The sequence below is a fragment of the Trichoderma harzianum genome (assembly GCF_003025095.1).
Source record: "Trichoderma harzianum CBS 226.95 unplaced genomic scaffold M431scaffold_11, whole genome shotgun sequence".
NCBI lineage: Eukaryota > Fungi > Ascomycota > Sordariomycetes > Hypocreales > Hypocreaceae > Trichoderma > Trichoderma harzianum.
The window spans coordinates 782,550-803,400 of NW_020209259.1; the positions used below are offsets into that span (position 1 = coordinate 782,550).

Genomic DNA, 20,851 nt, shown 5'->3' on the forward strand with positions numbered 1-20,851 from the left:
TCTATATGGCAATCTACAGAGTGCTAGGTGTAATCCATGGATCTTACAAGTTGCCCATCTTCTCCGCAACTGCACCACTAAACTTCTGACGCTATCCGCAGCGGAAGCTGGCTTGAACCCACCCACAACGAACACAGACCAAAAGGGCCTCTGCTTTCCCGGGGGCCCAACTGTAACTGCAAGGGAGCACAAACACTCAATTACGGAACCCAGCGACATTGTTCTCAGGCTAATGCAATCTGTAAAATGAGATCCAGAGCAAGCCGCCTTTTCGCGGGCCAATCGCTACGCCCCGTCGTTCCGACGCGCGTGTTCACTTCTCACAGTGTCGTTTTTGCTGTTGCTGTCGTGTAACCCATCAGACGCCGAGACGCGAGCGCCACCCAACAGGAACTACTGCCCTGGTACTGACTTGTACTATGTAATTGTGCCGAACGACTATTTGTGGATGGAGACCGATCTAAGCCTTATGTTAGGGGGGGGGGGGGCAAAGGGGCGAAAAGAAACACCAGCAAGATGGCTCCGTCTTCGGGGATTTGCTCTCAGCCTTGGATCGGGCGTCTTGTTGAGCCCTTTTCCGTAGGATAGGCGCCGTGACTCTCTATGTTCACGTTGGGTTAAGGACTCGTATGTAAAATAGTTGGCTTTTGTTGGCAGAGAGGTAGGGCAAGCGTAGAGTTGTATAATATATCGAATTGTACTCGTATATGTGGCTGTACCTATCATAACACAAAAGAACATCTTCACCACCAACACCAACAATCCTCTCCCCTGCCCCTTGTCTCGCCCTCTGCCGCCGTCGGTTCGGTCCACGATTCGCCATGCCTCGGTCCTCTTCCGCTCCATCCCCACACCATCTCGTAGGCAATTCGCTAGTCCCGTCCAGCCCTCGTTACACACATGTAACATGAATCTTGGTGCGCCATACCGTACAGTACCAATAGACAACATGGCCTGTTTGTGCTTGCATCAGCCTCCAATTCTCACCCAACAAACTTGAACGTCAAATCCCTCGGCACGCTGACCAGGGAGATTCCGGCCTGGATATCTGACAAAAAGTTATTTTTCTACTGGGAAATCTCGGTGTACCAGAAAGACAGAGTTATATTAGCTATTACGGCATGCTACATCTGCATACATGGATCCCGTCTCCCTGGCTGGCCTGGCTCTTGGCGTTGCATCCTTGGGGATGCAAGTATATACCTCCTGTATTCAAGGCATGTGTTTGGCCTAGACTCATTCATGTGATTGAAGCTGGTGTGCAAAACTGTGTTAACATTCTGCCGAATCTTCTTTACGAAAAGGCATACAATTGCTTGTTACGGCTCTCGATTATGATGATGATTGTAAATACCTCAATCTACGCCTCCGCCTGGAGCAGCAGCGTCTGTTCGCATGGAGCGAGACATCTGGACTGCTGGATGTGAACACGGGAAACCAAGACCGTATCCTAAACTCAAACGTTTTCAATCTCCATCGCCAGACTGTGTTAGATCTACTGGTGCAAGTCCAATGCCTGTTTGACGAGTTTCTCGAAATCCAGAACAAGCACAACAACCTTACTCCCGTTCGCGACAATGGCGACTTCCTCATCTCCCCCGAGCAGGACGCCAAGCAGGCCAGCTTTCCTATATCAGAAAAGAAGAGGCTGTTTATTAAAAAGGCCATGATGAGTCTCAAAGAAAAGTCACAGGAGGGCTTGAAAAGGCTCAAGTGGGTATCCTTTGACAAAGAAGGGTTCGAGCACTTGCTGTCCAAGTTTACTCTCTTGAATGACAGCATGATGAACATCCTGGACCACTCGTTGCAGATTGAGATTCGACACACGGTGCAGGATACCAACCGGGGCGTATTGCTTCTTCATCACAAAATTGCCGACCTTAGCCATCTTGTGTTAGCTCTCAAGGCTCAGCTGGAGGCCAGAGATGTTGGCGCATCAACACGCACACGAATGTCGAATGTTGAGAGAGAAGCAAGCATGGCCGAGCTGAGGCAACTTTCCAAGCTGGCCAAATTCAAGGCGTTCAATGAGACCATTGACCCCAAGTCGGATGCTCCCGCGGTGATTGACGAAGCTGTGGCGGCCTTTCTGGGGCTTGCCAAGCCGGGAGACCCGCGTCTTGTCCAGATGCCCAAGTATCTCATAGAATTGGACCCCAACGTGGATGACTTGGATGACCCGCGGTGTGAGGCCATCATGAAGACTGCCCAAGGGAAGAAGAAGGTGTGGATCGAGTGGAAAGACTACGATACCGCGGGAACTCCTGGTTGCCTGTCCAAAGCGGACATTGTCGACAGAGTGCGGAAGCTGGCTTGTTTGCTCAACCACAGTCCCAAGCCAGAAGCCTTTCGGACGCCTCATTGCATCGGCTTCTTTGACAAGGCAGATCCAGATGTTCCGGAGGATGATGTCGACATTCTCGACCGGCGGCTGGGTTTGATATTCGAACGCCCAGAGACTGATGATCTCCATGACAGCCTCCCACCGGTGTCTTTGAGGGAACTGCTCCTAGACAAGGCAATCCGCAAACCCAGGGTTACAGACAGGATCAAGCTGGCGCATGCCCTCAGCAACTGTCTACTCTATCTCCATGCAGTCAACTGGTTGCACAAAGGTCTTCGCAGCCACAACATTCTCTTCTTCAGAACAAAGTCGGGCCATGTAGATTATTCTCAAGTCTACCTCTCAGGCTTCGACTTCTCCCGCCCCGGCGGCTCCGACGAAGTGACTGAAATCCCCGGCTCCGACGCAGAGCACGACCTATACCGACACCCGCTGGCGCAGTCAAACCAAGGCAAGGGCCGCCAGCGATCGAAGAAGAGCTTCGATATATATAGCCTCGGCGTCATCCTGGTCGAGCTGGCGCACTGGAAACCCGTGGAGGCGGTGCTCGGAATCGAGATGAGGCTGGCAAAGGGCCAGTCGGACGTGGTTCGACACGTGCGCAGCCAGCTGCTCGCTGCTGAGAGTGTAGCTGATGTCGGCGCTGAGATGGGAGAGAGGTTTGAGGAGGCGGCGAGGAGATGCTTGACGGGGGAGCACGAGCTGGGTTTGGAGGTTGGTGAAGACGAGACGGCTGATGAGGTGGCGGAGAGGTTGTCGGTGCGATACTATGATGATGTGGTGAAGAAGCTGGCGGAGATTGTGGTATAAGACGGATATCATTGAAAGCTGCGTAAAATGAGGTAGTAAAACCATAACGAGAAGCCAAAAGGGACTAGATAAAAAAGAAACATGAACATTAATGAGCACATGGTGGAAACCGAATATGTAAAATCTCTTGATATGTAAAAGTTGTGGGTATTGCTCTATTCGTCGAGACTGAATAGTCTGGGATATCATATCATTAAATGGCCAATACAGCCAAAGAAACAAAGCTCCTGGGAACATGTCGTTCCCGTTCCATCAAGGTATTTCCATGTTCAATATTATATCCTTGCGCAACACCGTTTAGCAGCAGCATTCGCAGCAGTCCTCAGTGCACTCGCAGCACTCGAAGCAGGCAAGACCGGCGCAGATACCGCAGCAGATGGCCTATACAAGGAACAAAATGTCAGATATCAACAGATCGGATCGCGGATGTGGCGTGCTTATTGGGGTGGGATGGAGATATATATAGTAGTGGTGGCACTTACACCCTTCTCGCCCTCGCCACCTCGCATGCTAGCGGTGGACTCCATGGCCATGGGCTGGATGGGACGCTGCAAACGAAATAGTGTTAGCAAGACAAGCATTTAGACATTTTTTCTTATCTATATGTGCATTGTGTATAGATTTTGTTGATTTCTTCGTTCTAATAATCGTGCTGAACATTGGAAAGCGAATGGGCGTCTTGGGTTGGCACATACCGGCTGCTCGGAGCTGACTCGGGCAGGGGACTCGGCAGTCATCTGCTGGGCGACCATCTGGGGCTGAGGAGAAGACATTTTGTTGATTGTGGTTAAAAAAGAAAGGCGTTGACCGTTTAAAATAGTTTAGCGAAGGTGATTTATTATCGTATACGAATAGTAGTAAGAATGGGAGGGAAAAGAGAAGGGGGGGAAGCTAGGTAGATGGGGTGGAGGACCGGGACTCTTTTTAAGTCAGATCAACTTATCGTGGGAGGGAGCTGCTTTGGCCTTCGATAACAACGAAACGAGCGAGACGCAAACGCCAGCGTCAGTCACACACTCCAGGGGCGCAGCATCAGCTTATTGCTACGTACTAGCCCATCAGGACGATCCCGTTTACCGCCCATCGAAGAAACTGAGCCAAGCAGGAATGGCATGTTCGGCTGCTCGCTTTTTTGGGGGTTTGGTGTCTCGCACTGGCGCTATAACAGGTATCCTTCATGCGTAGATACTACCACATCCCGCCTAGTCCGGAGGAACTGGATTGATAGTATTGATTAACTGGATTGATATTGATTGACTGGGCTATGGAACTCGGGGTGGAACCACTGGCCAGCTTTTTCTGGATTTCTGGGACACGAAACGACATGGGCGGGCGGTTTGCACGGCACGAATGAGCCGAGCGGTGCTTAGCATGGGATTTGCTCATTGGTGGACGAGGGCTTTGGGATTGTCGCGATGGGGCTTAGTGGGTGTTTTGGGTGAGTTGCAAGTGTGTTGGCATTGGGTGTTTTTTTTTTTTGGTTCAATGCTTGTTTCTTTTGCGGCCTCCCGTGGGAGTTTGCTGTCACTGATGGAGATGATATCGTGAGGCGATGCAGGAGTACGTACGTACGTCGACGGAGATTGTCCGTGAGAACCCGAGTCCGTTGAGACTCACACATGTGATATACTTGTATACAAGAGATGAATACGAGTAGTACTTCAAGCATAAACACCAGCCATCGGGATTCTTACCCAGCTCAGAGATACTCAAACGCGTGTACCGGGTCTTGTTCCCACGGACGTGTCCGTGTCCAATTGCAGACGCTATTACAGCCACGTCTCAAGGTCACAAGAATAAAGATCTGATGCTAGCAACAGCCACACGCATACGCACTCCCACAAGAGGTATAAGCAAAGAAGCAGACATGTCACAAGAGGACAAGTAAGGAGCAAAATAGACAACCACACTAAAGAAAAATAAAATAAAAAGAAAAAGATACTCGTAGAATAATGAAGCTAGTTTGGGAGAAGGCTGGCTGAATCTGCAGAAAGCAGTGGTACACCGGTGTTTGTATCTTCTCTCCGGCATGACGAACTTGCGTTACAACACAAGAGGGAAACAAAATCCCTGGCCCGTTCATTTTTCCTAAATCGAGGGGACACAGCTACAGCTCAGGCGGGGCCCCATTAAAATCGTGGCTGTTCACGGCTTCTCGGCATTGTGGTGCCTGAAGCCGTGCCGCTGTCGTGCGGGATCCAGAACATTGCCGTATGGATTCCTACGTGCTGTAACCCTATTGTATCGGAAAATGAAGGGGAAAAAAAGAAATGGAAAGGAGATTGGAGGGATTGTACGTACGTCAGAGAGGCGAATTTGCCAGTAAAAATAGAAGCCGCGCCTGGTAGAACGAAGATCGGATGTCGCATCTCCAGTGATTGGACTCTTGGAGGAAATGAAATAAAATGACATATTCTGGGGAGGACATGGCTGGTCCCTTGCGGTGGACATCACTCAGACCCTGCGTAATTGAAGGTGGTCCCTGAAAATCGCATTGATATTGTGACGTACGACGTGTAAACCTGCGACACCGCCAATTAAAGCTAGAATCATCGAGCTTCTCTATGTGGTAGTCTTCAAGTTTCATCAATAATTTGGTGATTGTAACGCAGGCATTGATCTGCAGTATATGATTTCAGACCATTAAATCCATCTCGTCTCTCACACATCTTGTGTCTTTGCTCAAATATGGCTCTTGCTCCAGCCGAGTCAACACACATGTCAAAGCGTTTAGGCTTGTCAACTAACATCCTCGATCCCAAGTGGGACACACGACACGCATCATCGATTTCTGTAGATTGTCGAACCATTGTCAATAAACTCAATCACGATTACTTTCATGCTTAAAAGCCCAGTACACCCCTCTCTACCTACTTAACCTCAAAATCCCAGCTCTTGCTACCCCATAACCGATGCGCCGGATCTAGCCCATAAAAAAAGCCGCACCTAGCTAGATCGCCATCGTGACCTGATCTCTAGATTGTAACTGTCAAAGGACCCAGATCACGCGGACGGGTTAGTACGAGTAGACGGACATTAAGCGGCTACAGAGCCCCCGACAAGCAGAGACTCTATTGCCACTCGATTCAGTAGATACTAAATCAAACGGGCCTCAGCCAGATTTTGCATCCGACGGCCGCCAGACTGATACCGGTTCTACTGTTCTGCTGAACTCGGTTTCCTACCAGTCCCGGCTCCTATATCAACAAAGCGACTATGTCGCTCTTCGAATAGGTAAAAATAAGTATAAAAACTTACTTAGAACCTCAGCTCCATCATAAGCTCTTGCGGAGCTATCTCATAGTTACTGTATAGCTTCGCTCTGCCGTCGCAGTTCAGCTTCTTCAGCTAATTTAGCTTGTAGCCGCGCTACGAGTCGTATACGAGACATCTCTCTCCGTTTAGCGTTCCATTTGGCGCGCCTCTCGAGCGCATCCCGCTGTCGCTGGGCAGCCTCGCTCTCCTGCTGTTTTTTTGTTGCCATGGTCGCGCCCCCTTTGGCGCCCCCTTTGGCGCCCCCTTTGGCGCCCCCTTTGGCGAGCGCATCCCGCTGTCGCTGGGCAGCCTGCGTCGCGCGCCCTTTGTCGAGCGCATCCCGCTGTCGCTGGGCAGCCTCGCTCTCCTGCCATTTTTTTGTTGCCCGCGTCGCGCGCCCTTTGTCGACCGCATCCCGCTGTCGCTGGGCAGCCTCGCTGTCCTGCCATTTTATTGTTGCCTGCGTCGCGCGCCCTTTGTCGAGCGCATCCCGCTGTCGCTGGGCAGCCTCGCTCTCCTGCCAATTTTTTGTTGCCTTGGTCGCCAACGATTTTATATTCCAGTACTGGAGTACAGTGCGTAACAAGCTGTCCTCCTTTGGCAGCAGCCGTAATTTCTCCACAAACTCCGCGTGTTCGGGCCTCGAAAGGTAGTTGGAGAGGATCTGACGTCCCTCTTCGTGCTCCAGGATGATCCCGGATTCCTTTTCCACGTGTCGAAGTTGGATAATACATCGCAACAGGTCGCGTGGAATCGCATCCTGACGGTCCGAAAAGAAACCCTCCTGCGCAATAGGTACGCCGCTCCATTGGCATGCCGCATTCCAGATAAGGTCATGTAGCAGTAGGACCTCCTTTATTGGGTCCTTTGCCACAAGAAACCACATCCCGTGGTAGCTGAAAAAGATGACGTGAAGTATTTGCCGGGTTTTCTTATCCCGGATAACCACGCAAGGGTCCCGCCCAAATAGCTTAAAAGGAATCCGGAGGGAAACGTCATCCACAAGTAAGTCCTCGTCGCCATCAAGCAACTGGCGGACAAGTTTGGAGTTTGAAGCCCCCAAAACGATACTAAAGGGGGCTGATGTAAGGGCCTCCTTTGCAAAATCGTGACAGACATTCACGATATCTTCTGTATAGTTAGCAAACAATTCTTCCCATTGTGGCCCCAGGGAGTTGTAAATCCTTCTCATGGGATAGGTGTCTTGAGTCCGGACCCTGCTATTGTCAGCAATTTTCTTCCACTGGTACTTTAAACAAGGGTTAGATCTATCTAGTGTTAACCCGAAATAACGCTTCTTTGTCGCAAAGGTTGGATAATGCCACAAACAGCATAGAGCTGCTTTCTGTGGCCCCGATGGTTTCGACAACAGGCGTATAATAGAGTCGTCGAATCCGACTCCACGGAGTTGCTCGACGACGTCGGACCAGGCTCGATCCATGTCGACGTCGTGGGTGGCCCAGGTTGAGCCATTCTCGTCCTCCAGGAAGGCGTCCATCTCCACTGAGACAGGGTTGCAGACGACGTTCTGTTCTAAAAACCGAACAATGTCATCTTTCTGATCCTTGTCACGGATTAGGGACAGGAACACTTGACCAAAATCAGCGCCGTCCGCGCTGAAACTTTTCTTAACTTCGTCTAGGAAACTCAATTCCTGCGGGTTCTCGTCGTCGTATCGCACCTTTTTGGCCAAAGGTGCACTGTCGTCAGCTTGTCGCTCGTGCTTCGCCATTATCGTCTCGGTCGTGTCTTGTTGTGTATATAATCGCTTTTATAGTCGAATCGTCCGAGAGATGAAGCTTACTGAACAAAAGACAAGGACAGAAAAATCTTCCATCCATACTCATAGTATCCTCCCATCCTGTCGACCTCGTCCGCTCCTTCCTTCCATAGCGACGAGATGTAGGCAGACATTTTAAGCAAGTAACTACGCCATACACAATTCGCCTTGGGGAGAGGGCAAGTTTTTTTGGACTCATTTTGAAGCTATAGAGTTACACAGTCTAGCTCTATTATGGGCGATTTATTTTCCCTTTCTTTTTGGAAGATGAAGCTCTTGAGAGACCTGATGATATTTGTGAGCGACTGGAGTTATTTGTGTAATGCAATTGGCAACTGCTCGATGTAAGTGGGTCTCGGAACTGACGACTTCCCAATATATACAAGCGCACAACCTGGCCATTTTAGCAAGCCTTGTACGTACCTAGGTACCTAAAGGTAAAATCAACTGCATCATTACTATACCTACGCGCGGGGGGGGGGGGGTTTCTGGACAGGGCTTGTACAATAGTTAGACGCGGAAAAATCTGTTCGCGCCCTTTCATGGCCTGTCGATAGCGGTAAAACAAGTTTAGTGCAAGTATCTTCTTTATACTAAAAGAAGTGCAAATTTAGTATAGTGTCAGTATACGAAAAGATACTGCGCGTATAGTTCTTATGCAAAAGACTACCTGCCGCTTGCTTAATCAATGTCGCTGGTAAAGAGGTGTCAGTTGCAAAATCCTGTCCAAAAACAAGAGATGTTCACGCGCCGCACATGTCCCAACAGAACATAAGTTTTAATAGAAAAAAATATTTTTACCACGCAGGGAAATCTTTCACTCAGCAGATAGATTATTTTTCAAGTAAACAGATTTCTCTCATCAATATATGTCCACCCTTACATCATTACAAGATCCAGCGCTGTAAAGGAGTACATATCCCAGAACATTCCAGTCAAACCAAATTCTCCATGGCGTATAAGACATATAATACCAGTGCATCATCTAATACACGGTGGCACATTTTACAATCTAAGCGCAATGATTTGTATTTATATAGCGAAGTTCTGAATGTAGAAAAGAAAGCAAGCTCTTAAATAAACGTAACCTATAGATCAAAGCGAAATTAATAAAGCTCTGTTGCAAAACCATATAAAATCCCATGTCGCAATGGCGGCGGCCAAACTCCTTTCCATCTCCCATTGTCCCATTCCTTGTGCATGCTCCAGATAGACCATAAACCGATTGTAGAACTGTGCGAGATTGCGAAATAGCATTTAATAAAACTTTGGTGGCACATGTTGTGCATAAATGGCAGCGTAGGCCATGCTCCCAGATCGCGCAAATAGAAAAGGTGCTGTAAAATCATCCAGCGAATTAATAAACTCCAAACTCTCGATGCCAGAACCAGAAGCAAATATTTATGTGGCCGAGTAGTAAATCCCTAGATTGCGAAAAAAAAAAGAAATGCTTATAGGGGCGTCACGGAACGGCTTCTTCCCTAAGCTGATAGTAGTCGGCCAAAGCGGCGACAACATCAAGAACTCGTGATGAGAATGTATATGAGAATGTATATGAGAACAGTTGGCATTATAAGATGAGTATTCTCTTTTCATTCCATTATTCCATATGAGGTTCAACATTAGCTTCACCATTGAGCGTAGTGTTCACCTCTTCGTGTCCAATATCCAGCGCTGGATTAATCGCAATATCTTGTCCGACTTCACGCTCAGGCTCCTCCTGCTCATGTCCAGGTACCCGCTGAAAAACAGGATCAAGCAGATTGTGGTGACCAGTGTCGTTAATATTGTTGCCCTGGTTATAATCTGATGTAAATATATCGGCATAATCTTCCCAACCTGGTGGAACATCTGTCATCGTGGGATGAGCATTCTCATCAAGATGAATGGTCTCCGTACCATGTTCTCCGGTCTGCGAGGCTGCTTCCTGGTGATTGATTGGAGAAGGCGATTTTGCAACTGAGGATTCGGCATCTGCTGCCATTATTAATAGCCTAAATCGAGATTTTCGCTCTTCCAATTCTCGAAGGCGGGCGTCCTCATCGATTTTGCCATCAACTTCATCATCCTTGCCACTGACTTCACTATCTTCGACATCTGAAAGATTATCAGACGCTTCTTTCTGTTCGCCTTTTGGTTGCTCCGTTTTCTTCTTCCTGGAGGATGGTAACTTTGGCCTGGTTACTTTCTTTGTTTCTCCTTTCTTAGTTGCATGTTGTCCTTTCTTTGAATGCGATCTCAGCGAAGGATCCAACATACCCGCCGCTCCATAGTCTGGGTTGCTGATAATGAGATACTTGTCCATTTTCACATCAGCGTCTTTGAGCTCTACCCCAAACTTTTCCCCCTCTGGTGTCCTAAGTTCTGCAACTGTGCGCCGTATGGTTCGCGCAATCTCTGGGTTTGCTTCTGCATAGTCCTTCCATTCGGTAGGTAAGTATTCTTCGCTGAGATCTTCCATTCCGAGTAGTGCGCCAGCAAGTTGAGTGGCCGTTGGGCCCTTTTCAGAATCTTCGATGCCATTCTTGCATGCCCTGACAAAAGAACGATATATTCCGTCGTTTGCGCTGAAATATTTCTTTGAGTTAGGCTTGGAAATCGCTTTCTTCGCAATGGGCGTCCGCTTTGCCGCAGTCTTCTTAGCCGTAGTAGGCTCAGGCTTAGATGGCGCCATCTGTAGATGTACTACATTAGCACGTTGTGAAATTCATATAGAGGAAGATGAGGGATAATCTTTGATCAAGTCTTGCAGAAGAATTCTGATCCAGGAGCGTAATGCGGCCATTACCTTGTAGTTTGTAGCACGTTGCTGAAAATAATATCCCAACTCCAGCTTAACACCAAAGCGCCAAGAACGCACGAGGAGAAAGTAGCAAACTTGAAGAGAAAAGAACAAGAGAAAAGCTCCGATGAGTAGAATTAATATTAAATTATAAGATCCTGCGCTTTTATTATAATAAAGCGCGCTGTGGCTGGCGTAGGCGGCGATGCGAAATTAATTCGCTGTGTTGATGAGGTGGTGGAGAGGAGAAGTTTAAAATGAAGAGGCGCAGGCGGAGAGAGTTTGAAGTTGCAGAGCAAAAATGCGAAATGCCTGAGGCTCCTACACTTTATGATCCGGCGGCCAGCTGTGCAGCAAATAATAAAATAGACTGTTGATTGCAAAATATCTGGCGATGGTTTCAGTAACAGCTTTTGATGGCACTATATCTGATTCAGGAGATGCCGTACGACGGTTGTATTATATTGAAGAAAGCAAAGCGCCATACCAAGATACTACAAATATAAGAGATAGGAGAAGCTTCATCATGGCCAAATATATTTCTATAATAAATTCTAAGTGAGAGACTCGTAGACTATACGTATGATGTTGAGAAATAGATGCAACTGCATGGATCAAGTTTATTCCCAGCATAATATATAGCAGGCATCCTAATCTATGGCCTGACTTATTACATTAGACGCTCTTGTTAAGCTGAGCGATTGTGAAAAAAGAAAAAGATAAAAACAATGTAATATACAGATCTTTCCCGTACCATGATTCACCATCCCCAGTCAAATAGCATAGAAAAACTCCAAGACATAAGCTCCATAATCATCCCACGCCCATCCATGAATATAACATAACGCATTAACCGTCCAAAGATTCATCATCCTCCGACCAATCCGGTATGTATACCGTTGATTCCTTAATCTCCACGCGTCTCCGCTTGTTCTGTGGAGCTCTGGCGGGAAACAATGCCACCTCTGCTGACCTTGGAACGTGTACCTGAATCTATTCCTCTCTTGAAAACAGTCGAAGCTTTTCCTGGATGGCCGCACGAGTGTAGTCATCATTGGGGTCATCAAGTTTGCCGCGTTCTACATCCTGTGCAAGCTTAATCTGAGCCCCCATGTAGCAAAAGATCACTGCGTGCGTTAGAAAATGAGAAAATAAAATTTCGCAACGGGGCTTTAGAGACATACTTTTGCACCACCGGAGGACCTTCTTAGATGACTTTTTGAAGTCGACCTTGCTACTGACGAATTGAAAAACCGTTATGAACGTATCCAGGGTGTATTGTTCTGCAAGATGTGCTTGGACTCTAACAACGTCTTTCTCTCCATCCAGAAGCGTTGACCTCTTGCGAAGTTCTTTGAGATAATCCTGTGTTGTATAAGAGTCTGCAAGAGAGAGATGGCTATTTGCGAAACACTTACTTCATGCTTATCCATAGCGCGGCATCTCCAGGTGTTAATATTGTTTGCACACTTCTGACGCGCATCCTGCAGGACATATTGGCGGTCCGTTCCTTTGATGTGCTGAAAGTGAAAGTTTATGGCGTCCTCCTCAAAATCACGGTTGAGCCGACATAACATCCCGACTCTGCAGCTAACTTCAAACTGCTTGAACGTTTTTTCAAGATCCTCATTCCAGTCGCTCATTTCTTTTCGGCTCTTTCGCTTGACATGGGGGATCGGGATCACATCCTCTGTTGTTGGATCAGGAGCAGACCGTTTCTATGGTTGCGAAATAGTTTAGTAGGAGGATCATATAATAAGATAGTCAGTTTCACTCACACGTCGGTTATGATTTGTGACTGGCGCTGGTATCTCCTCCAAATCATCATCACTATCCTCATCCTCGCTCTGAGTCTCAACAACAGCCTCATTATTTAACCCAGGGTCAATGTTTGACTCATCTCCAAACATCTGAGCGTTAGATGAAGGTCTTGGCTGGGCTGATTGCTCTTGGGTTTGGTTAATGGATTGTCCATCATTGATGAGGCTGTCTGAAATGCGGAATTGCGTCGGTAGCATGGCATTAAATAGATCTGTAGCGACAGAATGGCTGAGGCGTCTTTCGGGATTGTTGCCATGGGGCGGCTGTCCTAGATCATCATCAAAATGGCCGGGGCGTCTCTTGGGATTACTGCCATGGGACGGCTGTCCCAGATCATCATCAAAATGGCCGGGGCGTGTCTTGGGGGTACTGCCATGGTCCTGCTGTCCGAGATCATCATCAAAATGGCTGGGGCGTCTTTTGGGATTGCTGCCTTGGGACGGCTGTCTCTGAGAGTTAGTAAGGTTGCGAAATTATCTTTGGGGCTTGCTTACCCGTGGTGTGCGGTTTTGGCTGCTTGGTTTGCTCTTCTTTTGCCGCCTGTGCTCGTTGTTCTCGCCTGGCTCCATTATCGATCTGGTAGGAGTGCGTGCGACCGTCTGAGTAGATTGCGAAGAGATGTAAGAAGAGAAAGACATGATAGTTTTGCCGAAGTTGGAAATACCATTTTGGGCAGGGCAGCTTGGTGTTGGTGCAGGAGGAAGGTGCAACTTCTAAATGCATCTGGCAGCGTTCACATGCTTGCCAGTGCCGTCACTGCTGGGGGCTATCGATAAGCCTGTGGAGTTCAGCGACCCACTAAAATTTTATCTCAGCTTTAGAAAATGTTCCCCTCCTCATTAACGCACAAACACCTTCTCACCACGAAGAATAGAACGAGTACTTGCCCATACTTTCTCCTTTTCTTTTACAATCGACTTACTGACTCTGAAATAGGCAGCCAGGAAATCTAGCAGCATCACTCGATCACAATGCCGCGGCGAAATTACAAAACTCCAAATATCGACATTCCCTTTGTGCGAGATAACCCAGCGGACTTCGAAGGCTGGGCGCAGCGGAGGCGTGAGCAAGGCCGCAGAGAGAGCGAGATTGACACAGCGAGTAATGGCGATCAGGGGATTTACGATGATGGGTTGCAAAATGCCGCAAGCAGCCCGGAAGCAGCTGGATCCCCGACACAGGCAACGGCACAATCTCTGACTGCGTCTGCGTTGCGAAATATCCAGACGGCGACGCAAACGACAAGAAGACGCATTATGCATTGGGTAGATGACACAGTTTCTCTGGTTACGCCTGTGGGGGGATTTCGCAACGTTACTGGCGGTGGCCTTAATGACCTAGACGACGAGACATTTCTTCAATACCAGGCGCAGGATGATCCCCATAACACTCTAGATGTCGTCAACAATATATTGCGAAATAACACTCGCCATGTCCAGGTTTCCAGTGACCGTGAAATGAGTGAGCCAGCAGAGGATGTAATACCCGATCTACCGGCGTCTCAGGAGGCAATTGGCATGCAAAATAATACATCAGAGCGCTTGTCCGATGCCAACATCCCCCTACTATATGATCACGATGAGGATGTTATTACACTATTGGATGCTGATGAGGTTGATTTTGAGAATATTAACGATATGCAATTTTCTCAGTTACCTAAAACGAATCAATTGCTTCCAAGTGTCTTTTGTTGACGACCAATTCACTGGACCAGTGCAGTGCAGTAAGTGGGCTGTTGCTGCTAACGAAGGTACCTACTAGGTAATAGTCTGGCAGTTAATGCGAGGTGACCTGCCACTTCTCCTTTACCCTCACCAAAACCAACCAAATCTCTCCTCTTTTCGCCAATCAACCCTCCCCATCGCATCGGCAGGGCATCATCGCGACTCGCCTGCTGCCGCTCTTCCTTTTTCTTTTTCTTCGCTTCGATCCTTTTTTCCCGTTTTAGTCAGTCTGTTTGTGCCGCTTGGCGCATGGAAGCTGTCGACGGCCTCTTTATCCGCCCCTCGAGCCTCAAGCTAGCTCTCCCCAGCCTCAACACCGACTCTGTGAGCCGCGGCAATTTCGACAGGCGGCTCAATTGCCCTTACCTCACGAGTATACTCCCATCGACGACGGTACAACTGAGGTCAGATACTCGCCTACACTACCAACCTTGTCTGCCTTTGAGACGGCACTTCATCTATGGGAAGAACAAAACGGCATCTCCAGACATGGCCATCGAAGTTTATGCGAGGTATTGAAGTTGGCTCAAGACATTAACGAATTGCACTAATTGCCGTTATGGAAAGACACGCTGAAGCAGAGATTTGATCGCAGCCTTCCATTACTTACGCTTCGCCAACGTACTGTCGACCTTAACCCAGATGTTTTACCAACCAGAGGCAAGTTGAAGGAAGATGTCTTAGTGTTCGATGTGAAAACCATTCTTCGGGTTTTTCTCAGTTCGCCGATCAATCGAAATCTTCTTTACAGAGGAATGGCCATTTACACTGATGGCAAAATTACCGAACCATGGCAAGCAAGGTGGTGGGGAGAGTCAATACGAACAACATCAGGTCACTGTATTCGCGACAGTACAGGAGAACCAATCTGGCCATCGGATTTTGTCACTTGGTCTGCTACAGATGCTGGTAGCGCTGACATTTAATACGGGCGAGTGATTTGGTGTGGCCTGGACCATACTTCAGAGGCAAGACAAAATAATTACCTTGGGAGACAAATTATTCGGATCCAAGAAGTTTATCCCACAACGTCATTGCCGGAGGATGCTAGCGATTTCGCAACCGCTGGGGTAAGGTTTTCGCAAACGTTAGGCGACCAGGTCGAATTTGTTGTCATTAATGATGCAACCCATCTCCTGGAACCTACACAAATTCAAGGTCGCCTACATAATGTATATCTTGATTACAACTTCGATCCTACAGGCAGTATTTCTCCTCTTTCGCAAAGGTATACGGTTCGATATTTCTACACGCGATCTTTAAACAAATATCGGCCTGTGAAGCTCACGACGCCGCTGCGCGCTGAGAAAGAAATACAAAACTTAGGCCGCGAGTATCTCAAAAGCCGATTTACCAATCCTGAAATGATATTAATGCCATTTCACCTGTTTGTGGATGCATTTGGCTTATTCAGAAACATGTACCGCTCAATAATGGGATTTTATTTAATACCGCAGTTTATCGAGAGATTATTTCGCAACTAACGTAGAAGTCTTATTACGTTAACACTTGGTCCATTTAGGTCCCAGCTTGCCCATATAGTCCAGAGCTTAGGACACATCTCAGAACTTGATCGGGGCATAGATCTGGAGATCAATGGTGAAACTATATTCGTCTGCTCATTTATCGCCAGCTTTATTGGCGACATGCCACAACAGCAACAGCTTGCGGGATGCCTTGGTCCAAGAGCTACAATGGGATGTCGGTATTGTCTCGTGTCGTCCAAGCAGAGATCAAACCTCAACTTTAATATAGTTGAATTTGGTCGTTACGCTGAGCAAACTCGGAATGATGTCGAGTGCATAAAACAAATGCGCCTGAAGAAAGATAAGAAAGAGAAATTAAAAGATCTCGGGCTTCACGACGACTGGGAACTAATGAATAGTCTTGGTAAGTAAAAAGTATTATTAAATATCGGGCTTTGGGTAACAAGAACTTCTACAGATGTGTTGGCACCGTCAATTGATTTGATCAGAGGCCGGCCTGTTGATGCAGCACACTCTGAGTATCAAGGTCTTGCGAAATTATTATTTACACTTATATTTGACGATCCATGTATTTTAACAACTAAAGCATGCACCAGTTTTACAAACGACTTTCGCTCATTTACATTTCCACCGGGATAGAAGCGCTTGCAATCACCATCACGACATCTCAAATCTTAGAGGATGCAAGAGCTTGCACAAGGTTTAATAATTCTTCCTGTGTTTCTGCGCATTTGGCTTCAGCAAAAACATATTAAGCCAGAATTCTATTTAGTTTTTTCTTAAATCGCCGAGTAATTTTTTGATTTCAGTTCATTTACCCACGATGCTGCCACCTTTACCTGTGTCGAGTGGATTATCGTTGCTTGCTGGACGTTTGCGAAATCTACACTTACCGTCTGCGGCCCCCTTTCATACTCACAGCTGGACCAGTTTCAAGAACAAGTTATCGCTGGCAGGCGGGCGATTCAGTTTTTAATTCAAGCTTGTGCCATTGCGTCCAAAAGTCGCACACGCAAGTTCTCTCCATCCTCAAGTAATCCCAAAGCACTCATTAACTTCGTGAGCAGGTAATAAGAACAAGCCAGCGCAGCGATCCGCCCCAACTCCATCTCAGCGCCTCATGCGACATTCTATCGCAGCTTCATCTCAGTTTAGTGGTGGTAGCAATACGCAAACTGGTTTCGAAGAGGCGTCGACGCCATCCAGAGCGCCAAGTACAATAGCTTCCGGAGCAGCAGACGCAAGAAACACGGAAGCATCCGCAAGGCAACCTCTATCAGAGAAGAAAGGTTTGCCGAATATGCATATTGGCCTTCATCTGAAAGAAGTGGCAATGGAATACGGCGGTTGCAATATGGTGTTTACATTATTAGGAGAGGATAAACACAGGTAATATACCGCTTCCCAATAGCGGCCGTCAGATACGACAACTAATTTTTTTACAATAGAGAATTTAAGGCCGATATTTTACACACCAACTTCCATAATGCTGCAGCAACTCTGATCCATAGAGAAAATTATCGGCTTACTGTCTCTTTTCTACTTAACGGCTGTTTTGCTATAACAAACCCAGAGTGCCACGAACTCTTCTCTATAATCTTACGCGGCTGCCCAACGCTTTGCAAATCACTCAACCCGCGACCAGGAGAAGATGAAAACAATATCGAAGAAACATCCGAAATCGAGCTGATTAGCGATTTAAAACACAAAGATCCGATAGCGCTTCACCGAGTTCTATATAGCAAGCAAGATTCTGTTCGAGATCCCCTCATTGGCATGCGAAGCACGAGAGGCCTCGGTGAAGAGCACGAGTTTTGCCATAAGCTAGAAGAGGCATATAAAAAGAGTTACGGCCAGTCTGTTTTTCCACACCTTGAATCAGGCATGATCCAGTGGTCCCGCAAAGTGTCTTTTGCAACCAGGTAAGATGATGATTCTGCATGCCTCTTCTCTTGCTCCACCGCTCATCTTCCACAGGCGTACCGAGCGTATTTGCTTTCAGCTAGGGGATTTTATTGCGACTAGATCCTCATACGCGCGTATTATGGCTTTATTTATCCACTCTCGAGCGGTATCCCGACATCTATTTGCCATCGTCCAGTTTGCAGTTCCAAGAAGCGGCAATGAAGCCAAAGAGTTCCTGCTAGACGTTGACATCTACGATCTAGAAGAGGAGCGGCATATTATCGGTTTACCAGACATCGGAGATGAGAGATTATGGATGGTCCCTCGGTATGATGGCAGCTTTTTATTTATTGATCACAATGTGTATTTTATGTAGAGCAGAGTATGACTTTTACAACGACGGGAAGACAAGCTTGGAAGCGGTTTGCCTCTGCATTCCCCCTTTCTAAATATATAATATCCCAATTTATTATATACCAATGTATTTCGCCAGCAGTGATTAATTTCTCAATGGCCCCTACTCAATGAAATTGGGGCATATGAAATTCTAGTAGTGACCATCGTAGTCCATTCTGTAAGCCTTTATTTTACAGCAGGCCCTTGATAAAGGGACGCTGATTCCAAAGTGAGCAAGCGATACCACCACCCAGCCGCTACCTTCCCATTGTCTAAGCTGCCCCGCTACGGCATCTCGATCATACCGGCATCACCTTGGTTTTCTCCCTAGCACTCGGTGTTTGTGATGTTACAGCGTCCTAGCTATCGAAGCTGCAGTCTACTCCGCAAGCACTCATCGATCTTGGCAACACGATATTCGACAAGAAACTTTTATGCTATGCTAGCGACACTAGATGGAGGATGTTGATGCTGAGCCCTATAATAACAAGCGATTGTGATATCTTGAGCGGTCAGCTGCAGTCGACCATGCAGGGAGCGAGTCCTGGAATCAGTCTGAACACAGAGTTGCAAAAAGGCAGGGTTTTCCTACCTATCGCCTACCGAGAGCAGATCTCAGGTAACGCCTGTGCGTTTTCCAGTTTTTGCAACCGTCCTCTGAGCGGTCCCATCTTGATATCGATGGCAGATATGCAGGCATTTATATCCAGTCTGTCTGCCCATTCTTCAGATAAGTTATTTTACAATCTGTCATCCTCTGATGGAGCTGACATGGGGATCAGACAGAGGAGTATCGAGATGATATAGCAACTTCACGAGCAATCGATTCCGATGCCAAATAGGCGATGGTAGAGAAACGGGAGATTGTTATCCGCCTGCTTGCTACCTCAGGTATGCTCTTCTCGTTATAGAATTCATATCTGCTGATGTAAGATTGTCAGCTCCAAGGCATCTCCAAAAACACGACACCGCTTCTCCCGAAACGCGCGATGCGTTGAATGAAGTTGATATAGAGGACAAAAATTCGGCATCTCCTTCTCTTCTCGCAATTGGAACAACTTCCAGATTCCGCACACCACGAGATTGGATCAGGCGTTCTGGTTTTGTTGGAGCAGAGTATCCCAAAGAGTATTTTACAACGGTAAGTTTTTATCAATATATAACAGATGATTTCTGTTCCTGATCTCTTGAGTTATAGAGATGGGTATGGACCCTGAGTAAAGATGAGTATTCTCCTGTTATGAGATTAGTTTACTAACTGAGCAGAAGAATTAATATTAATAACTAAATGATGTTTGATCTAATGGTATATCTTATGATCGGTAAGTCTTCCCCCTGGTATGTTTGTTTATGTATGTCCTTTCTCCGTGGTTATATTAATCTCTGGAGTTGCTGGCCTGGTTGTCCTTGGAGCTGCTGGCCCTGGGGATACTGTCTCTGGAGATACTGCCGCTGGCCTGGTTGTCCTTGGAGCTGCTGGCCCTGGAGATGCTGTCTATATGGATGCTGCCGCTGGCCTAGTTGTCCTTGGAGATGCTGCCGCTGGCCTGGCCGTCTTTCTGGGTTCTCTTTTTTCGCTGTACTATGCTGGCTTGTCCTGGCAACGCCAATGTCAGTGTCTAGGATTGGCAACGTGTTATTGTTAGACAGTCTTTACAATATACCTAGGTACCTGTAGCTAATGATATGACTTCTCTGATGCGTGCACCTGCCTGACAGCTGCACCTGCCTCAGTTCAACTCAACCCCCATCATGTGACCCCCCGTGACTGCCAGCCATTGCATAACTATTTATTCTTCTCTTCTCTCTTCTCTCTTCTCTTCTTTTTTTTCCTTTCCTCATGCGCACAACATTTCCGTAAGTTCACTCCCAAGCGCCCCATGCCTCATATTCCATCATATCTGCTCTTGTTCCTCTTCCCTTTCCTCTTGCTCTTTACTTTGATGAGCATCTTCTACTTCCTGTTCCCTTTCCTCTTGCTCTTCACTTCGATGAGCATCTTCCACTTCCACTTCACCAGCATCTTGTCTTCCACTTCCACTCCCCCAGTAGAAGATGCCAGCTCTTCTGCTCCCACTCCACCATCCTCTTCAGCCTCATTCACCTTTCTCTCATCTCCCATCTTCCACACCTACATGCAAGTGAATGTCTGTGTGGACATGAACTGATGAAATATAGATGCTCCGTCAAAAGTTTTTTTTTTTTTTTTTTCCAAAAAAAATTTCACAATGGGTAAGAGTAACATCATGTTCAGCCTTGTTTTCCATTTGCTGCAGCGCACTAACACTCTAGAACAGCTACCGAACAACAACCATCTGACGACGCCATTAACCAAATGGAAGGCCTCAAGATCACAGACAATCCGCACAAAGGAAAAAGGTGCTACAACTGCTTGGAGCCAGACCATATTGCCAAAATGTGCCCGAAGAAGAGAATTCGACGCAACAGTATGTCTTCTCGCTGTTTTTTCACATTCTTGTTTCTTCTCGCTGTTTCTTCTCGCTGTTTTTTCACATTAATGTTTCTTCTCGCTGTTTCTTCTCACTG

At 47.2% G+C, this 20,851-nt stretch overlaps 11 protein-coding genes across 11 annotated transcripts in view; 5 read left to right on the top strand and 6 right to left on the bottom strand.

The window, feature by feature from the left end:
• Nucleotides 1-1,138: 1,138 nt before the first annotated feature.
• Nucleotides 1,139-3,154, top strand: M431DRAFT_498061 (hypothetical protein; the record flags this gene model as incomplete). The annotated part of the gene is made up of 2 exons (XM_024917661.1): nucleotides 1,139-1,195; nucleotides 1,382-3,154. The coding sequence occupies 2 exons, from the start codon at nucleotides 1,139-1,141 to the stop codon at nucleotides 3,152-3,154; spliced, it is 1,830 nt and encodes a 609-aa protein (XP_024771461.1).
• Nucleotides 3,155-3,302: 148 nt separating this feature from the next.
• On the bottom strand, nucleotides 3,303-4,266 carry M431DRAFT_226962 (hypothetical protein). Its single transcript, XM_024913614.1, has 4 exons — nucleotides 4,206-4,266; nucleotides 3,850-4,119; nucleotides 3,637-3,702; nucleotides 3,303-3,535 (listed from the first exon to the last, which is right to left on the bottom strand). The coding sequence occupies exons 2-4, from the start codon at nucleotides 3,925-3,927 to the stop codon at nucleotides 3,452-3,454; spliced, it is 228 nt and encodes a 75-aa protein (XP_024771462.1). The 5' UTR covers nucleotides 3,928-4,119; nucleotides 4,206-4,266; the 3' UTR covers nucleotides 3,303-3,451.
• A 996-nt stretch (nucleotides 4,267-5,262) lies between these two features.
• On the bottom strand, nucleotides 5,263-5,603 carry M431DRAFT_226965 (hypothetical protein). Its single transcript, XM_024913615.1, has one exon. It carries the CDS (start codon nucleotides 5,564-5,566, stop codon nucleotides 5,300-5,302), a length of 267 nt encoding a protein of 88 aa, XP_024771463.1. The 5' UTR covers nucleotides 5,567-5,603; the 3' UTR covers nucleotides 5,263-5,299.
• An 855-nt stretch (nucleotides 5,604-6,458) lies between these two features.
• M431DRAFT_8111 (hypothetical protein) lies at nucleotides 6,459-8,141 on the bottom strand (the record flags this gene model as incomplete). Its single annotated transcript, XM_024923002.1, has 1 exon — nucleotides 6,459-8,141. One exon carries the CDS (start codon nucleotides 8,139-8,141, stop codon nucleotides 6,459-6,461), a length of 1,683 nt encoding a protein of 560 aa, XP_024771464.1.
• Nucleotides 8,142-9,235: 1,094 nt separating this feature from the next.
• On the bottom strand, nucleotides 9,236-9,711 carry M431DRAFT_226973 (hypothetical protein). The gene has a single exon (XM_024913616.1). The coding sequence runs from the start codon at nucleotides 9,536-9,538 to the stop codon at nucleotides 9,296-9,298; it is 243 nt and encodes an 80-aa protein (XP_024771465.1). The 5' UTR covers nucleotides 9,539-9,711; the 3' UTR covers nucleotides 9,236-9,295.
• Nucleotides 9,712-9,789: 78 nt separating this feature from the next.
• Nucleotides 9,790-10,863, bottom strand: M431DRAFT_18995 (hypothetical protein; the record flags this gene model as incomplete). Its single annotated transcript, XM_024913194.1, has 2 exons — nucleotides 9,790-10,286; nucleotides 10,449-10,863. The coding sequence occupies 2 exons, from the start codon at nucleotides 10,861-10,863 to the stop codon at nucleotides 9,790-9,792; spliced, it is 912 nt and encodes a 303-aa protein (XP_024771466.1).
• Nucleotides 10,864-11,577: 714 nt separating this feature from the next.
• M431DRAFT_510934 (hypothetical protein) lies at nucleotides 11,578-13,484 on the bottom strand. Its single transcript, XM_024919566.1, has 5 exons — nucleotides 13,287-13,484; nucleotides 12,750-13,235; nucleotides 12,390-12,689; nucleotides 12,156-12,336; nucleotides 11,578-12,098 (listed from the first exon to the last, which is right to left on the bottom strand). Exons 1-5 carry the CDS (start codon nucleotides 13,428-13,430, stop codon nucleotides 11,965-11,967), a joined length of 1,245 nt encoding a protein of 414 aa, XP_024771467.1. The 5' UTR covers nucleotides 13,431-13,484; the 3' UTR covers nucleotides 11,578-11,964.
• Nucleotides 13,485-13,645: 161 nt separating this feature from the next.
• Nucleotides 13,646-14,522, top strand: M431DRAFT_522755 (hypothetical protein). Its single transcript, XM_024920516.1, has 2 exons — nucleotides 13,646-13,671; nucleotides 13,729-14,522. Exon 2 carries the CDS (start codon nucleotides 13,764-13,766, stop codon nucleotides 14,484-14,486), a length of 723 nt encoding a protein of 240 aa, XP_024771468.1. The 5' UTR covers nucleotides 13,646-13,671; nucleotides 13,729-13,763; the 3' UTR covers nucleotides 14,487-14,522.
• A 104-nt stretch (nucleotides 14,523-14,626) lies between these two features.
• Nucleotides 14,627-15,802, top strand: M431DRAFT_227022 (hypothetical protein). Its single transcript, XM_024913617.1, has 2 exons — nucleotides 14,627-15,028; nucleotides 15,112-15,802. Exons 1-2 carry the CDS (start codon nucleotides 14,766-14,768, stop codon nucleotides 15,440-15,442), a joined length of 594 nt encoding a protein of 197 aa, XP_024771469.1. The 5' UTR covers nucleotides 14,627-14,765; the 3' UTR covers nucleotides 15,443-15,802.
• Nucleotides 15,803-17,123: 1,321 nt separating this feature from the next.
• On the top strand, nucleotides 17,124-18,284 carry M431DRAFT_498065 (hypothetical protein; the record flags this gene model as incomplete). Its single annotated transcript, XM_024917662.1, has 3 exons — nucleotides 17,124-17,392; nucleotides 17,452-17,925; nucleotides 17,981-18,284. The coding sequence occupies 3 exons, from the start codon at nucleotides 17,124-17,126 to the stop codon at nucleotides 18,282-18,284; spliced, it is 1,047 nt and encodes a 348-aa protein (XP_024771470.1).
• A 2,248-nt stretch (nucleotides 18,285-20,532) lies between these two features.
• Nucleotides 20,533-20,851, top strand: part of M431DRAFT_510937 (hypothetical protein) — a gene marked incomplete at its 5' end in the record, with an annotated part of 780 nt that continues 461 nt past the window's right edge. Inside the window, 2 exons of the mRNA XM_024919567.1 lie at nucleotides 20,533-20,536; nucleotides 20,602-20,751. Coding sequence (XP_024771471.1) covers nucleotides 20,533-20,536; nucleotides 20,602-20,751 — 154 coding nt within the window. The remainder of the gene's footprint in view (nucleotides 20,537-20,601; nucleotides 20,752-20,851) is intronic.

Excerpts from the sequence above, each read along its gene's own strand:
- M431DRAFT_226962 (XM_024913614.1), bottom strand. The coding sequence starts at position 3,927 with ATGTCTTCTCCTCAGCCCCAGATGGTCGCCCAGCAGATGACTGCCGAG. Across the intron at positions 3,703-3,849 it reads GAGTCAGCTCCGAGCAGCCG|CGTCCCATCCAGCCCATGGC; the intron begins GTATGTGCCAAC and ends TTTCGTTTGCAG. Across the intron at positions 3,536-3,636 it reads GTGGCGAGGGCGAGAAGGGT|GCCATCTGCTGCGGTATCTG; the intron begins GTAAGTGCCACC and ends TTCCTTGTATAG.
- M431DRAFT_226965 (XM_024913615.1), bottom strand. The coding sequence starts at position 5,566 with ATGTCATTTTATTTCATTTCCTCCAAGAGTCCAATCACTGGAGATGCG.
- M431DRAFT_226973 (XM_024913616.1), bottom strand. The coding sequence starts at position 9,538 with ATGATTTTACAGCACCTTTTCTATTTGCGCGATCTGGGAGCATGGCCT.
- M431DRAFT_510934 (XM_024919566.1), bottom strand. The coding sequence starts at position 13,430 with ATGTCTTTCTCTTCTTACATCTCTTCGCAATCTACTCAGACGGTCGCA. Across the intron at positions 12,690-12,749 it reads TCACAAATCATAACCGACGT|AAACGGTCTGCTCCTGATCC; the intron begins GTGAGTGAAACT and ends TCGCAACCATAG. Across the intron at positions 12,099-12,155 it reads GGTCCTCCGGTGGTGCAAAA|TGATCTTTTGCTACATGGGG; the intron begins GTATGTCTCTAA and ends TAACGCACGCAG.
- M431DRAFT_522755 (XM_024920516.1), top strand. The coding sequence starts at position 13,764 with ATGCCGCGGCGAAATTACAAAACTCCAAATATCGACATTCCCTTTGTG.
- M431DRAFT_227022 (XM_024913617.1), top strand. The coding sequence starts at position 14,766 with ATGGAAGCTGTCGACGGCCTCTTTATCCGCCCCTCGAGCCTCAAGCTA. Across the intron at positions 15,029-15,111 it reads GCCATCGAAGTTTATGCGAG|CCTTCCATTACTTACGCTTC; the intron begins GTATTGAAGTTG and ends ATTTGATCGCAG.